The 18,628-nt window shown below is 32.7% G+C and overlaps 1 protein-coding gene across 1 annotated transcript in view; it reads left to right on the top strand.

Moving 5' to 3' along the window:
• Positions 1-6,199: 6,199 nt before the first annotated feature.
• The window catches only part of LOC117177020 (ejaculatory bulb-specific protein 3-like), a 55,087-nt gene continuing 42,658 nt past the window's right edge, over positions 6,200-18,628 (top strand). Inside the window, exon 1 of the mRNA XM_033367475.1 lies at positions 6,200-6,575. Coding sequence (XP_033223366.1) covers positions 6,558-6,575 — 18 coding nt within the window. The 5' untranslated portion in view covers positions 6,200-6,557. The remainder of the gene's footprint in view (positions 6,576-18,628) is intronic.

The following is an 18,628-nucleotide window of genomic DNA, read 5'->3' as shown; positions in this document are numbered from 1 at the left end:
AGTCGTGGCCAAGCGATGTTAGTGCATTCTAATATCACACAAAGCTCCGGAACCTGAGCTTCTGCATTATCATATTGCGGTTTATTTCAAAATAGAGGTTTTGTGATATCATTGTGCAATATCCTTTTCTCCGCGTAGCTCGTTTCTGTAATGACACGAGTAATGATCTGGAGAGAGACCAGTTTTTTCTTCTTTCTTAACTGAAAATGGGAAAATCGTGTTTTTTTATTGCTTGTTTCATCGACGGCACGCGACGGAGCCCTAAGCACATGAATGAAAGGGGACTTAGTTGTATATAAGTTTAAAAAAGAAAAATGTTCTGATCCCTAAAAGGTTTCGACCTTGCAAATTGTACCCTTTCTCTATACAATGACTATAAAGTAAACCGTAGACCGAAACTTCTGACATTTTTAAGCATTTCCTTACCGTACAAGCTGATTGATTAACTGAACAGGAACATTAAGCAATTTTTAATAAATAAATAAATAAATAATTTTTTTGATAAATATATATGTCCAACATTCATAGAATGTGTACTTTTTACGGCAATTTCTGGATCCTGCGCAATAGGGTGGTTGAAGAAATAAAATATATTTTTGATACCTGTCTCACCTCTTTATTTTTATTTTTAGGTGTAAAAACAATTGTGAAATTCTTGAGAAATTAAAAAAATGTAGCCTGAGGTCTAAGAAATCAATAGCTAGACATCACAGAAAATAATTTTACCTAAATTTTGTTCATAAGATACTACTTCTGAAAGTGAAAAAATACCTTAATATATAGGGAGTTAAAAATTTATAATGTGTTTTTTTCATATCCCTCAGATATTTTCAGCCTTGAATGATTAAAAATGACCTTGAAAAATATAAAACTAGCCTTTAACTTTTTCAAAGTACCCCTTAGAACGATATTTTGCTTTTTTTCACTGTTCTTTATATTATTTCTCATCTAGAATGACTTCGAAAATATCGCATAAATTTTTCATAGTTTCTTCAATCATTTCAAGGCAGTTTGAGGTCCGGTTACCTTCAATAAAAAAAAATGGTTAAATACCGTCCCCTTGCGAAACCTGCGTAACTGTTTTACAAGGATGTCAGAAAATCAAAATGTGTCTTGGATTTATTAAAAAGTAATAGCACCTAACACAAATTTGAAAAATACATTTTTAAAATATTTTGTTGATTTCACTTTTATGCAAAGGGTTTACACGCTGGAGCTTACCAAAAAGTAGTCAACTCCGAATACACGCCCATAAGAATAGCATTGGCGTGTAAGACGGGTTGCATACTTTTTGGTATACCCCAGCGTGTCCACCCTGTATAATAAACACATATGTTTCTGCTTGTACCCATGTAGAAATTATAACTTGGTTATTAAGAGGCCCTGTTTAGATTTCCTATTTTTTATCGAGGCCCTAAAGTGGGAATCTATCGATGGCGCAAGCGAAAGCGAGGTCATCAGTAGGCAACCCAATGAGGGCCTATTATTAGGGTCTTTATAGAATCTAGATAGTCGCTCACACATTGAGAAAAAAAAACTTGCGAATCAATGAAATATTGTTTTGAAGCATCAAACGGTGTTTTCGCGCTCGTTCAAATGCATATGCTATTATTTCTTATTTTATTGTTTCAAATAAAATATTATTAAATTATTAAAAAATTGATCATGTTTTAAATTCTGAAGTGTGATGCTATGGTTGCAATAGTAAAAAAGTTTAACTAGCACATTGCCATAATCTATTACCAGAAATTTTTGATTCGAAGAAGAAAAATATTAATACAAATGTAAAATATATTTTCTTTGCAAAAGTTAAATCTAAAGATTGTACACCTTTCTGTAGCCTCTGACAAACACTCTTCCGTTTTCTTGTATTTTCATTGACATTAAATTCTTATTTATACTCCGCACGTTATTCTAAAACTAAACTGATTGTTAAATTTGGCTAAAGAAGACTTATTACCAATAACTAAAGACAGGCGCAGTTTATTAAAATATCCGCAAGCGCCGAGAATCGAACACACGCTTATAAGTCGAACGCCTAATCCCCATAGCTACGATGCCACGCTGAGTGCGATATCATAAATGCTTGACGGGATTCATCCTATATTTTAGAAATTAGGAAAAAAGGTTTTTGAAGCTCGATTTGTCATACGATTTTCAAACGTACTGATATGATTTCAAATTAAATCGATCTTTAAGAAAAATTCTTTTCAAATTTTTAAGGCACAAAATGTTTTAAATTTTTCAGAAAAAATGAAATTATTCAAAGTTTGAATGTCGGTAATTTTTTTAATTTTTTCTTTTTCAAATTTAAGTATAATTAAGCATAAGAGAATTAATGTACTTTTTTGCACTCACAACTGTATTACCTGTTTTACCTGGCGAGGGCTTTACAAGGTCCCCTTGAGAAAATAATTAATTGATAAAAATTATTTTTTTAATATATCTGTATGAATAAAGCTTTTTATCTAGTTCAATTAAAAAATATAGTGCTAAAAAGTGAGTATATACATAATTTTAGTCAAGTAGCACACGACAATAACTTGTCGAGGGCCAGCAGAGGGAAAGCCTAGATTCTTCCAGCTAGAAAATCTGGCTGCGGCCTCGTAAGAGCCATTATTTAGTTTAGGCATAAAGAGGCAATTTCTACCGGGGTAGAAAGTTATTTTCTTTAACAAGGGTTGTAATGCATGGCATAATCAATCGAAGACTTGCAAAGAATGTTGAATAAACTGAATACAAGCATAAGAACATGGGCCTCAAAATTAACGTAAATAAAACAAAAATGATGGTGTTCGAAAGAAAGACTGAGAAAAGAATATGCACAACATTGTCTTAAATGATGATAGACTAGAACAAGTTGATAAGTACGTATATCTTTGTAGCCTATTCACTAGTGCCAGAAAAACAGATGAGGCACGCACGAGGGTAAGAAGATTATCGGTAGAGCAGGGCCCATTATCAGAAGTAAAAATATACCAAATAATGCTTAAATGGCAATGCATAATTCTACATTTGTACCGACTGAACTGTACTGTAGCGAGACATGGACCTACCAAGAAAAGGATAAGAGTACAATTAACGCGATTGACATAAAATTCCTGCGCACAATAGGCTGGAAAACTCTTATGGGCAAACTGAGTAACGATATAACCCTCAAATAATGTGGTTCAGAAGAAATACTAGTTGACACATGGGAAAGAAATCGGTTAAAATATTTCGGGCAAGGTAAAGTAAATGGCAGCGTGCCCAGAGGCAGACCGCGGAAAGTATGGTTAGAATGCGTGAATAAAACCCTAGTTAGAAGAAACATAAAAAGCCACAGAAACACGAGATAGCTTGCATGAGAAAATGCGTGGATAGTATGTCAAGACAGAACAGTATGGTGACACATAGTTGATAAAAAGAGTGTACGTAGAGTGAATGATCAGCCTAAAACCAAAGACCTTGGATACTAATTGGCCCTAGTGAGGAACCTCACATGACGACTTTGTGAGGCTCTTCACTTTGGTTTGTTGCTAGAGAGATTGATCAGGAACCTGCGTCGGAGCAGTGTTGCGAAATTAACGTGTTACTTAAATAAGTAAAACGAAAACTTTTCAATAAGTCTCAGACTTCTTTTCTAACATCCTTGTAAAACAGTTACTCATTTTGTATAAAAAAAACAGTATTTTACTATTTTTTTATTAAGGATGATTTAAAGGATCAAAACCAGACTTTAAATTTTCTTTAAATGATTTAAGAAACTATTATTTTTAGAATATTTATAAAGTCATCTTAAGACTTTTCTCATTTAAAATTATAATGTAAAGAACTGTGAAAGCAGCAAAATATCCACTGAGAAAACTATATATCCTGAATTACAATATATATCGTAATTCCTGCACTATATATCGTAATTATCACATTATAATAGCGCAAAATCTTGCTATCGTACATTGCAAGTTTTTACATTATATACCGCATAATTGTGGAATCTATAACGTAAGAATTTAAGTTTATTACGCTATCACATTGTATTTTTTCTTTTGTGATCTCGCGAGGGTTCAAGTAGGCAGCAAGCGATCACCGGTGAAAGATTCACCGGTACAAAAATGAACCTTGCCAGATAAACTTTACATGAATCGAAGATAATTGCCGATTTTTAACCTTGCCTAGTCTTTTCATATTATAATCGCTCAATTTTTATTCGAGGTGTATCGACAATTACGACGCCAGCGCTATCCAGCGTCGTTTAACTTTATTGAACTCGAGAGAAATGGGGATTCCCATATGTCAGTTACATTTTGCGCTTTTGCTAAATGGTATTAAATAAGTCCTAATTCGTCTACGATAATGTGGTTTATTTCGGAGGAAATATACCAGTAAGAGCAAATTTTGTGTGTGTGTGTGTTTCTGTTATTGATTCTACATGTTTTACCGAAAGTTGCTCACCTCGGCGCGATACATTCGACAAGTTCAAAATTATTTTCCTAACCTCAGTGAAACTTTCGCCTAAATATGTTTAATCATTAACCGTTGCAGGTCTTATCTGCAGCAAATTTTTACTTTTTTCTGTGATTGTTTTAAATCTGGTGTCCCGATTTATAGCTCGAACTCACTCATACTCTGCCTATTTCCCATTGCTGCTAAGGAAGCCGTAGCAGACTACAGCAACCAAATTTAAATTAATTTTTTTCTGTGATATTAGTGCATTATAATATCGTACAAAGCTCCGGGACCTGATCGTACGTTATCATATTGCGCTGTCTTGCAGTGTAGAGGTTTTGCGATATCATTGTGCGATATCTTTTTCTCCGTGTCGTTCTAAGGGATAGTTTAGGATATTTTTATGGTAGTTTTTCTGTCAATCGCACACATTAATTTTTAGAACATTTTTTTTAAATTATTCAAGGATCAAAAAATATATAAGGCATATGAAAAAAACCCATAATAAATTTTCAATCTTTTAAAGAGTGTGGTTAATTCCGCTTTTAAGAGAATTATAGGTTAAAACTATTTTCAGTGATGCTTACAAGCATTTCATTGTAATAAATAAGCTTATTTTCTACGCATAAGCTAACTTAACTGTCATTTGTTCTTGGATCCCCGAAATTACCTAGGGCCCCTCCTTTACCCTGGCATTGGACGCGGACCCATCCATTTATTCTTTCACCATGATCGCAAGTATTTATTGTAGTTCTTACAAAATCCTTTTGTGATTTATATTAATGCGCCAATAGAACACTTTGCCTGCACAAGAAACTTTGAAGACTCCATTTTTTATTTGTGTGAATACAACACAGTAAAAACAAATACTGAGAGTTATATTCAACTTATTTCCACATATTTGAATTGAATTAAGCAAACTACTAAATCTAGGCACATTAAATATCTTGAATAAAACACTTACCTATTTTAAATAAGAACTAAGGATTTCTTTGCCTGAAATATTAAGAAGTACGCCTAACTAAATTTCAGTTTGGCTTTGCTTTGATTGTTCTGGAACATGCGCGTACTTCTTGATTTTAAATAACAAAAAACTTACATGTTATCTCAGGTTGTCTTTAGCTTTATTTCAGTACTGGATATTGAAAGTGAGTAGCATACATGGTTTACTTTATTTTAATCGAGAAATATTTATTTCTTATTCAGGATAAGTGTTTTATTTAGGATAGTTTTTATTCTTAAATTTAGTTGCTTTCTTAAATCAAGTAAAATCTGAAATTAAGTCGAATATAACTTTAAGTATCTGTTTTTATTACGTCCTTCTAATGTTTCATTGTCAATAAATAAAAGATAATTTTTTTATTTATAAAATGATATTGTTTACATAACTCGTCACTTTTTAGTTGAATGAATCAATTCAATGCATGAAATCGTAAAATAGATTGTATGTAAAAAAGAAATGCTTGTGAGACGAAAAAGAAAGATATTCTTTCAAGCATTGTCAGGTGATTGTGTATGGTTGGGGTTTTCCTGAGCTCTCCTGAGCGAATGGGACGACTTTCACGGAAGGTATTTTTCGTCATCCGATAACAAGTGAGATATTGGAGGAAAGCGATTTCATTGGGATTCTCAAACTGGGTATGCACGTGTGCACTACAGGGACCTGAAGGAGGCATGTGTCCGGTCGGTTGTACGGTTGTACAATCTATACACACACACTTTCAAATATATCTCATAGGTAATGGGGAGGAAAGCTGTGGAGGACTCGGCTCGGGCCAGTGCGTCCCCAGATTTCGTGCTGAGAGGAACGGCGGCTTACTTACATATTTTAAATCTAAAATCTAACTTGTACCTATATCCTCAGTCCTCCCTTCTGCAGTTGCACTCATTTTCTCTCTTCCTCCAGCACGTACATTTCATTGTTGGTTCCTCAGTTGCTCCACTTTCCAGTTTGCTGTTTTCATCCACCTGTTACGCATTCCCTCCGCGTCATTGAAAAGACCGATAGATAAATCTTGCCCTTCCTTCCGACTCAAAAATCGAGTAATCGTGAAATTGACCACTTGCCAATCAGTTATTGTCGCTCCGTAGTTCTACGACACTTTCTCGGCTCTCTTCACTATTTCACCATGACTTTATTAATCAAGGTAAGTGACGGAAGCGCAACAAGTTGATATACCTATATTTGCTCCATCAGTGTCAAACGTAAGGTAGGTCGATAGTTTCTACAACTAACCTATGCAAACCTATCTAGTCCTGTAACGAGAATTTTAACTCGGTTAGATTGCATAATAGGGGCGTCACCTTTATTTTTATAGGAAAAACCATATTATTTTGGCAAACAACTATTCGAATTTTTAGTTGAATGACAAATGAATCGGTTTGATGAGGCAAAAATTTTTAATTATTGTTACTCTTGTTACTATGATGTCTCAGATATGGGTCTGTCACGATATATCGCAATGATCATATTTAACGAGAAGTTGGAAATGGGTAGTGATTTGACCAACCTTATTCTTCTTACTAGTCATAGGGGTACAAGTAACAATAATTTTAAACTTCTGTCTGGTCTAATAGCTTCATTTATCGTTCAGTTAAAGATTCTAGTAGTTTTTTTGCAGAATACAATTTTATTTTATTTTTATATGACTATATGTTGAAGAGGTTTAGAGTAACCAGGATGTCTAGTGTCTACATGAACAGGAATTTGGGCAAATCGAAAAACACGGCGAATTTTAGTCAGTGACTGATTTTTCTTTCGAATGTACTAATTACCAATTCTATTTCAAATCAGGCAAAGTGGTCCAGCTTAGTAGATTTGGTATTTAGACATAATATTCTATGGTGGAAATAAAGGAAGGTATTTCACAGTTTATGAAACTAAATGGTTGCATTTATTGTTACAATTATTCGACGATTACCTGTATGATATTTATTAAATAGCTCGTCAGTTTTGTTCTTGATAAACTAATGATTCACATTGAAAACAATGATTTTGGCCGTTTCCAGTTGTCCTAAAAAATTTGGGGAGTTGGAAAAGGGTTGTTTCCAAAATTCGGGATGACTAGCCAAGCTTATAAAAAATATTGGACTAGTCATCCCGAATTTCGGGACAACAGGGCACTGAGAATTTTTTTTTAAAAATCGGGTTTTTGCATTTTTTACAGAAGCAACGAAAGGTACAAAAAATGTTCACATGTAAGTTTACACATCTAGAAAACTTCCACAAAAAAGATATTTTGCTCATTTGTAATATTTTGCAACGTTTACAATAAAAAATAAGCAATTATATTTCAAAACAACAAAATTAACTGCTCTTAAATATGGCTAATCCCCTATAAAAGTGATAGAATGCCTTTCTTATATAAGCAGAAACTGTAAACAAAATCGGAGAAAAAATAAGACAGGGGGGGCTTTTTTATTTTTGTAATAAAGTCTGAAAACATCAAGAGAAGATTTTCAGGAAAAAACAACCTTTTTATTTTTTCCAATATTTCTTAAAGTTTCTGCTGGTATAAAAAAGACATATCAATTTTGTGCGGGCAAAATCATTTTTGAGGCAAGGGTATTTTTTTAAATATTTTTTTTTACTCTCGGAAACAATGCAAGCTATCACCAAAAGTCCTGATTAGGGAGAGTGGGTTTCAGACAGTTGATACGTACATTCGTTAGGATAATGAAATAAAAAGAACCCTGTTCTAATTCAAAATTCATCACAATTTGAAACTTCTCTCTTCCAAATTTTGGAAAAACGAAATTGCTATCATTCTGAATTACACTCGATTAATTTGTAATCAAATATGATTCTGACTTGGGGCAGGGAATTTAACAAATGAATTTATCTGCGACTTGGTATAGGGTATTTTCTCAAAGATTTGTAATTTTGAGTTTGGGCGGGGAATAAATAAATTAAATAGACAAAAAATTCCGTGAAGAGTTGTGATTTGAACTTGAAACAGGGTACTCCCAATATGGAAAGGGAAGATTTTTTAAATAATTTTAATTCTGATTAATAAAAAATTCAGAATTTGTTTAAATTTAAACATACTTTTTTTGCAAATAAAAATATGACAAAATTTCCGTAAAAAATTATAACTTATACTTTGATACAAGGAAATTCCATACAGAATCATAATTTTTATTTATGAAGAGGGAATTTCCGCAAAGAATCTTAATTCAAAGATTGAAACAGCTGTTTTAAAGCGGGTTTTCGTGAAGAAATATAGTTTAGGCTTCAGGACAGGCAAATTTCGTAGAGAATTATTAATTGACGTGGATTAAAGTTTTTTTGCCATTGAACGAAACTGTTGGAAAATCGTTTTAATTCTATTATAGAAAAATATAATTTACAAAAAAAACCCAATTAAAATTCAGAATTATAATTCTTTTAAAATATTTTCTGTTCCAAATCAGGATTGTAATTCTTATGATAAAAAACTATCTTGTTTTCCAACTCAGAATTATATTTTTATTTACAAAATTCTTTTTTCAAATAAAGAAACCTTAGATGTCTGTAAAAATGTTTAGAAATCTCTTGAAGTCTTTAAAAAACGTTTAAAATTATTCACATATTTCGAACTCTTTTAATTCTTTTGGGCAGACATCCTGGACAAACCCATAACTAGATTGCAAAGCATGTAGTCATTTAGAGGTTGGCGTACTAAAAGGACATATCCAAATTTTTGACTATTCTTCAGAAGAGACGAAAAACTTTTATAAAAATCAAATTTTAAATTTAGGAAAAAAATAAAAACTTAATTTCAAGATACATCAGTGCTGCATTCAAGTATGAAAGTTTGGATTAGGAAACATCATTCGGTGTCAAGAAAATGAAGGAAGAATTTTTTCGCACGAAGCCCCAAAACACGTTCCTAACAAGTTTCACGCGAAAGTGAAATTTAAAAAAAAATTTGGCCAACACGTTGCATCCGATATTTTTTATTTTCCAATTTTGATATAAAATTCTAAATAAAAATTACCACAAAAAAACCCTGATACCAAGTACCATACACATATATGAAAATGTTGTCGCCATTTAAAATGTTTGAATTCTGATATCGAATTTGAAGCCATTCCACCTATAAGATCTATTTATATAAGTTTTATACAAATCCGATGAATTTTTGAGGCATGAAAAGTTTCATTAAAAAAAGTAATCTGCTTCAGGAAAGCTGTAAAAGAAATTTATTTTTTCGATCGAGGCGTAAGTTTCGAAGCCTTTAGGTGGTTATTCTTAGTTAAATGAAGCATAATAAAAATAGATTTGTATCTATTAAGCAGCAAAATCTTGCAAAATTAACTTTAAAAATTCAAAAATTAATTTTTTCAAACAAGAGTTGTCTCTTATGCAGATAGACCTGCAGGCCAAGGAATAAAAATGATGGAAATGAAGAAAGTGTGGACGCTCACAATGGCATGTACCAAAAAATCGGGCATACTTAAAGATTTTACAACAAGGCTTCTTTTTCTTCTAATTTTGAAAATTGTCCATTTATTTATTATATTACATGGTATTGTTCGACCGTTGTGATTAAACTGGCCTTACGATAGTATTCCGGTTCGCCTTTTCCAAAGAACATATTATACTGAGGATCTGTGTGCCCTATTGGTTGAGGTTTGTTTGCTATGTCGCAAGCCATCGTGCTATGGATGTGTATTATAATTCTTGAGGCATGGGGATAGACGATTCTTTTTGGATATGAATTCAAATCCACAATATCCTTTATTCCAACAAGCATATCATTTGGATCTATATCCCAAATATTTTGTGCAGGATCTTCGAAATGATAGACAGAAGCTATTACGAGATTCTTAGCAGAAGAAAGTATGTTCTGCGAATTTGGCTTCTGTAATTCTGTAAGAAGAAAGTATAAGTAATGAATTAATTATTGTATTAATTATAACATTAACTTACTAAGTCATAGTTGTTATTTTACAAAAATGTGTTATTGAATATTAGAGTAAGAAAATAAAAGTCCGTCCGAAACGATAAATACCCAAGTAAGGACCCATTCATACATTATGTGGAATTTTGGGGAAGGTGTAGGGGGCTAAATTGATACTGTTACGGAATCATTTTAATAAATCAACTCTATACTTGAGTTCCTCTCCAAGACATTGAGTCGAGCCTTGTCTTGGCTAAGATGATGTTTACTTGACTCAAGGTGAGCCTTGTCTTGGCTGGGATTATCGAACCTTTTTTGGCTCATAAATGAGATTAAAATTGATGAATGAAAAATTTTTAATTATTAAATTAGTTATTTTTAATTTAAAAATTCAGAATCAGTAGGTCTGGACGAGTATAACCCTTAAAAATTTTTTTCAAAAAAATAAAAATTGTAACTTTCTAGAAGGATCTCCTAAGCTGTTAGAAATACGTAAAAAACAAACAACATTTTCGGTATCATCGTCAAACATGTATAATACAAATAACAATCCGTAAATAATTTGATTGAATATATATATTGTATAAAAATATACAAGATTGTTTAATCATTAACAAAGATTAGCTTTTATGACTGTTAGAATGACCCTTTTTTTAGGGCATGTATACGCTCGAAGTTATAAACCGCACGTGTTGGAGTAATACAAATTCAACTCAAGATATAAATTTATGCCTTCAAGACATAAAAACTTGTCTCCAAGACATAAATTGAAGTCTGGCTCCGTCTCAAAACTGAGACATGCGCAAGTCGAACTTTTCGACTTCAGCATGTCTTGATTGGGGGCAATTCAAGTCGAAATCAAGTTGAAGCATTTTTATTCGGGCTAGATTTGGTCATCTGCTTTTCTAGAATCGACCACAGATTAAAAAGGAAGCAAAAATATCTAGAACCCTTAGTAAAGAATTTCTATCTTCTAAATTGATTGAAAAAATATAAAGTGAAGAGATTTGAACAAAGATTTGAGAAAATGGTATAATCTCGTTTTCTTTCATTTTAATTATCGTTCATTATGATCGCAGTAGTTCTTTAAAATGCTTAAGTTATTTTAGTTCACGCTTAACTTGTCAAAAAGTCTAAAAAAATATATATATAACCATATCTACGGGTGATTGTAGACTAAAAATCTCGCACGCACCTTTTATCATCACAGGATTCTCAAAAAATTGATACATGTATATGAAACTTAATTCTATTGAGAGAATGATATATTTGATAACTTGTGGTTTCGTGTGCTTTGAATATGTAGCAATTCTTAAGTAACCATTTTTTATATTTACATAAATAATGTATAGGTAGACAAATTGAATAGTAAAAAAAAATCAATGATCGAATTGAATTTCTTTCAGATCAGTTTATATTACCATTAACGAAATTATGAAAAAAGTAACTTATAAAAATATATGATAAAAAGCATAATGTAAAGAATTTTAACGTATTTGTATCTGACGAATATTGAATTGCATTATATTTAATGATATAATTTGTCAAATGCGGTATTGTCTGTTTATATATCGCTATTCGTACGGAAATTTCGGCACACGTAACTACGGCCTTTTTAAAAGTATATTATTTTAATGAATGTTTTATATCAATTTTTTATTTTTAATATTGGCTTTATGTGCAAAATGTGCCACATATATTATAAAAGGGTCTAGCCGGGTAAGCATGGCAAATCGGCCCCCACTCGTATCAGGCTGCAATTTATGTGAAAAGTTCCTCCTGAGGTAGCAAAAAACTTCCAAGAATTTCAACCTTAAAATTGCATTTTTATGGAAGATATGGAGGGGGAAAGGAAAATAAAAAAGTGATTTTTCTCGAAAACTGCTTGACCGATTTTAATGAACAAAATATATGTTATGGAGACTAATAAAACAATCTTTAAAAAAAATCAGGGGAATTCTATCACCAAAATAACAATTAAAAAAAATGTTTGAATTTTTTGAGATTTTATTTAAGATGATGCTTTTGACCTGCATCAACCGTCTTTTCACAAAAAAAATCTATACATCGCCTACATTAACATATTTTTTCTCCGAATTGATCAAAGTGGTGCACCATAGTTAAAAAAAATAATATCTGATTTTCATACTTTCAAATGGAAACTTAATATGAGAAATGCTTAACGATATGCTATAATGAATAGTAAAAAGTCAGAAAACAACCGAAAAAAGACGAAGATACATTCACAAAACGGCAGACTACCTGTTCAGGCAATTGTTCTAATTGTTTGCAAAAGTCGGGTTCAAAATACGCGAGTGTACTAGCTTCCACACCACCCGAGAGGTACAGTACGGCTGCGCGTTTTTTTAATGTGATTTCCCCTGGAGGCCTAATCCACGTCTTCCTGCTGATTTTAGTTTGCAATAATTTAGAGAGAAAACTGAGAAGATTTAAAGGATCATTGAAACGAATTATGTATAACTCTAAAACAAGCGATCATTATATTTAGTCAGCGTCACTATCTTCATTTATTACCGGATCCACTTCTTCATAATGGAACAGTTTTGTTAAATTTTCAGCCGGTCTCAAGATTTTAGACAGATATGTTGCATGTGCAAGGTAAAAAATAACTGCAGTAATGTGCGATCAGCATCCTACTGTACGCCTACCGTTTGCACAATCACAACAATAACGCAAAATCGCTGAATAATCGGTAGTATTAGGTCTGTAGTGGATGTAACCCTTGTAAGTTTTTCTAGAGATGTGCCTAGATCTTACTTCAACCTGTATTATTTCAGGTGTTTCTTGTAGATATCGTATGTGTAGTTCTTTATTTTCGTCAATTATTTCTGCTAGATATGAAACAGCGTATGACAGCTGATACGATCCCGTAAAAAGGATTCTTAAATCTCTCTCCATTGATTCAAGGAAGTGCAGAATGTCATGCGACGATAATGGCTGAAATGCTGTTTTTCGACGACTCAATCATTACTCTTCAACTTCAAGGGCCAAAGTGTTTTCTACCTTACGTCTAGATTTCATGTATAATATTATTTCGTCAGATATTCCTTCATCGGAATTTAAACGATTTCCATATGAATTCTGCAAAAAACAGGCTATATGACAGTAAAGGCCTACTGCATGAATTAGTTTATTATCCAACTGATGATGCAAAAGCGTATACTTTTGACTTATTGCTTCATGCACTACTTCTACAACCCAACGAATCTTTGTGATCCAACGAGATTCGTTAGATTCTTCTGTCGACAATTGTGACCGCTTTCCTTTTAATGCAGGCATAAGCACCATGTACCCTTTTTCTTCTAAGCACATTTTGATATCTCGGAAGCCTCTGTCAAGGTCAAAAATATCGCCTTTTCGCACAAGTGTCTTTATGCCATGTGCGTCGGAGAAAACTACCTTCATAATCTCTGCATCACTTTGAGTAGCGTAAAATGGACCAGGCATATTAACGATATATCCGTCTGTCATACAGATGGTAAAGGGCTTGCACAATAGTACTTTTTTTTGTCCTGAAAAGGACTTCCTTTGGTACTCATTGCTTTCGCTTTTCTGATGATGAATATATGTTTCATCACAAATGAGCATCAGCTGGTTCTCTTTTAATTCGTACAATTTCTTTGCAGTAGGAGACGTATGATTAAGGATAAGATCGTCTCCCGAAACAGCTTTAACTCCAAAAGACACAGGTAAAATATCCTTTTGAAATGCATTCAGCACTGAACTAGAAAACTCTGATACTTGTTGCTCACGATTCAATCCTATAAGTGCGGCGAAAATGGCATTATAGTTGCCCTTGCGGTAGCTTCTACAAAAATACAATCAAAGCCTGCTCAACGTTCCGGCAAATAGTATTTCTTATTGACGTCATTTTACTGCCCAGATCCAACACGTTTTGCCAAGTCAGGCCGGTTAATACTTTAAGTCGATCTTCTGATAGAGAAAAATTGCCCAGCTGCTCTTTTATATTAGATTCGCAACGTTCGGAAAGTTGCTCCATAAAGTGCTTTAAATCCACAAGTTCAACTGTACTGCTATTTGAATAGATTCGCAAATAATGCAATTCTTCCTCAAAGAAAGGTTACTTAAGCAGGTTTGTTGGACAGCATCGATTTTTTTCAGGATATATATGCCCCTTTTGATAACGGCTTGCACACGGGCATCAAGGGGTATAACAGTTAGATTCTTAGAACTGAACCACAAAACACAGTATTTATGGCTAGATTCTGTTCTACAGAAAGGCATATCTACCACACAAGTGTCCGCAGGAGGCTTTACTGCTAACAGTTCTGGAGCTGCAAACGTTGGGTCTTTTTCCGACGAACTTTCTGATGATGTAGATGGCAGAGTTCTTTGCATCTTCTGTGATGCTTGTGTACTAGGACCCGCTTGGGATTCAGCCATGTCTCTGCTGTTTCCAGTTTCATGGCTATTTCCTTTCGCTTCTAACGGTTAGCGTATACTCGAAATGCGAACGTGTTTGCGACATCTATTACACAGTACATCGCCAATAAGTAACGTCTTATTGATTGACTGTGATAACGCTGCTGCCTCAGCCTCCGTATGAATCATAAGTTTTGAAACCCTCGTCTTTCGCAAGAAAACAGAACACCTCCCACATTTCGTTGAATCAGTTTTTTTAGAAGTTGACATGTTTAATAATGTATTTAAAGTCACACAAGAATTCAATTTCATTCGTACGATTTTCCGTATATTCCAAACTTTGTATTCAAAATCTCACTTCCACATGTGCGTAGAATCTACTAAGGGATCGTCCATATATTACGTAACACTTTTTTCTTTTGTTTATATCGTTGTGTCTTTCTCAACTTCACATCAATTTCATGCTCGTCTTTATTCAAACAAAAGAAAAACGCGTTACGTAATTTATGGACGATCCCTAATACGAATCGCACTTTGTAATATGAGCGTCTTTCACTTGTTTCACCACACAGTTGTCATTTGTTTCCAACGTTTCAAAATTTCGACGATTGATCACTGTTTTGATAATACTAATACGACTGAACTACTAGCATGTATTTGTCTCAAACATTGAATATCTAAGGTTTATCTAAATAGAGGGAAGGAATCAATCCCCCTCCCCTTAACGATGTAATTGGTCTTTTTTATCATACCTATTAAAATAACATTGCAAAATTTTTTATTGTTTTGTAATATCTTAGAATATTTTTATCTGTTTAAATATAACTTATATTTTCATCGGTTATATAAAATACAAGACTGTAGTTCCCTAGTATTATTATCGACACAGTAAATGTTAGGGATATTTAAAAGTTGATCTTTCATATCTAAAAAATGAACGAGTCCAGTATGAAGTTGCGCATCGAGCCCAGGGTCGGCTCCGTCGTTGCGGAGAACCTTCGGTTAGGGGTAAGCGGTGGGAGAGCGTGGGTTATGCCCGGCGTTCACGCGCTCTCCCACTACTTCACCCCATGCGTCGGTTCCCCGCAACAATGGAGCTGAGTCTAGGCAAGGTGCGGAACTCAAGCCTGGGCTCGTCCGCTCTCCATTCATAACATAATCTTTACAGTGGAGTAGAGTAGACGTTCTGAAGTATACTTTACCTATCGCGACTGCTGTGGAAAGTACACACGCGCATTTTGAACCCGACTTTTGCAAACAATTAGAACAATTGCCTGAACAGGTAATCTGCCGTTTTTGAAAATGTATCCTCGTCTTTTTTCGGTTGTTTTCTGAATTTTTCCTATTCATTATGGCATATCGTTAAGAATTTGTCATATCAAGTTTCCATTTGATAGTATAAAAATCAGATATTATTTTTTTAACTATGGCGCACCACTCTGATCAGTTCGGGGGAAAAATATGTTAATGTAGGCGATGTATAGATTTTTTTACGAAAAGACGGTTGATGAATGTCAAAAACATCATCTTAAAAAAAAATCTCAAAAAATTCAAAATTTTTTTTACTTTTTATTTTGGTGATATAATTCCCTTGAATTTTTTGAAAAATTGTCTTATCAGTCTCCATAACATATATTTTTTTCATTAAAATCGGTCAAGCAGTTTTCGAGAAAAATCACTTTTTTGATTCTCCCCCCCCATAACTTCCATAAAAATGCAATTTTAAGGTTGAAATTCTTGAAATTTTTTCGCTACCTCAAGAGGAACATTTGACATAAATTGCAGCCTGATACGATATGATATATCGTCGAATGATATGATATATCATTTCTTGATAAGAAATATAGTTTTTGTTTTATTCGTGAAAAATAACACATCTTTGGAAGAAAGACACAAGATACAATAAAATATTTAATGATTAAATTTTTCGCCTAAAATTGATTTAAAAATTTTCTTGTGACCATTTCTTGGTTAAATGCATATTTTTGATTTTATTCGTTAAAAATTAAGTTAAAAAACAAATTTTAATTCATGGAAAAATTAACATAGTCTTTGGGTCCGTTCAAAAACTACGTCGCACTATTTTGAACACATTTCTCACCCCTCTCCTTCTTCATCACACATCATCAAACCAATCTTAAATCCACCATTAAGGCGTCACAAATACGATCCCCCTCCTGCTGTAACGTCGAAAATTTTTCTGTGATTCCAGTTGATAAATGCGTAAAATAAAAAAAAATAATAAAAAATATACAAGCATATAATATTTTAAAATATTTCACAACCCAAAATTATCTCAGAAGAGGGGAATTTAATTTACAGGTACTATATTAAATTTAATATGAAATGCTTAAGATTTGAAGTCGAAATATATTTCATTTTCAAAAAAATAGAAAAATTTTCCATCAAGAAACTATAATAATTTTCTACAGAAAGAGATAAATTTTCAACCAAGAAAGACTACTTTTCTACAAAATAATTGAATTCTCCACAAACAAACAAATCAATTTTTGGGCAAACAGTTTAGTTGCAAATATTTGAACGTTTAAGAATAATAAAAGGATTTTCAACCAAATCCGTAGTTGAATTTTTAACATAAAAAGACGAATTTTCATCCAAATATTCAAATCTTCGAGCCAAAAAGAGGAGTTTTTAGAAGTTGAATGTTCAAACAAAAGAGATGAATCCTTAATAAAATAAATACATTTTTAACGAAGGATTAAATTTTCAATCAAACAGTCGAATTAAAAAAAGTTAGTTCTCCAAGAATCAGTTGTATTTACATCCAAATACAGTCGAATCTGGATTTAGTGATAGGTACTAGATTCAGTGTTGAGGATTCACGCCATGCCGCGGGGATAGGTGAGAAGATCTGCGGGGAGGATGTGCGATGTTCACTCAGCCATGATATAATATAGATAGAAACAGGAGATAGACGAAAAACGTGAGAGATAAAACAGTTCAGAGACTCTAGACTTATGGTCATCGTCAGCGTCGAAACCGACATTAAATCCAGATTTCACTGTAGTTGAACTTTCTTTGAAAAGGGACGAATTTTGGGCAACTTTGTCCGGTCGAGGGATCTTTCTAAATTCCTTTCTACTTTTCCAGCTTAAGTGGAGCTTAAACGGATATTCAAAAAAGAAGGCCAACTTTCAACCAAGCGGTTGAATTTTCCATAAAAATAAGATAAATTCTAAATTAAAAATATAATGAATAGTTGATATTTTAACCAAGAATATTTTAATTTAAATAAAAAGCAAAAGAATTTAACTGAAAAAGGCAAGGTTGCATTTTTAAGCAACAAAAAATCAGATTTCCACAAAAGAGATGAATTTTCAATAAAACAGTTGTACATTTTAAAACGAAAATTACGGTTTTTCTAAAAGAAACGTTGAAATTCAAACTTAAAAATATTAATTTCAAACAAAGAACTGAATTTTAAAAGAAAAGGTTGGATTCATCAACTTTCAATCAAATTGTTGAATTTTCAACAAAAACGATGATTATTTAACTTAAAATTGAAAACATGAATTTTCAACTAAAAAAACGAAACTAATGGTCAACCAGAGAGATTGATCTTCAAATATTGAAATTTATTTTTAACAAACAAGTTCATCTAGGTAATTGTATTTTCGATCAAGAAGATTATTTTTCTACTAAAAAATACAAACTTACAATAAAATTCATCAATTTTCAAAAAAATTGTTAAGCTTTCAACTAAAAATGATCAATATTTAACCAATAATGGAATAGATAAATTTTATGTTCATAAAATTAAAAAAAAAGAAAGAAAGAATTTTCAACAAATTAGTTGAATTTTCAACCAGAGAGTTGTATCTTCAAATAATAAAATGAATGTTTAATAAAAAAGTTCAACCAAGCAATGTAATTGTCAATTAAAAAGATTA

The sequence above is a fragment of the Belonocnema kinseyi genome, chromosome 7, assembly GCF_010883055.1.
Source record: "Belonocnema kinseyi isolate 2016_QV_RU_SX_M_011 chromosome 7, B_treatae_v1, whole genome shotgun sequence".
In the NCBI taxonomy this organism is placed as follows: Eukaryota; Metazoa; Arthropoda; class Insecta; order Hymenoptera; family Cynipidae; genus Belonocnema; species Belonocnema kinseyi.
Note: the sequence above shows the minus strand (reverse complement) of the source record. Positions and strands in the feature narration are given on the sequence as shown.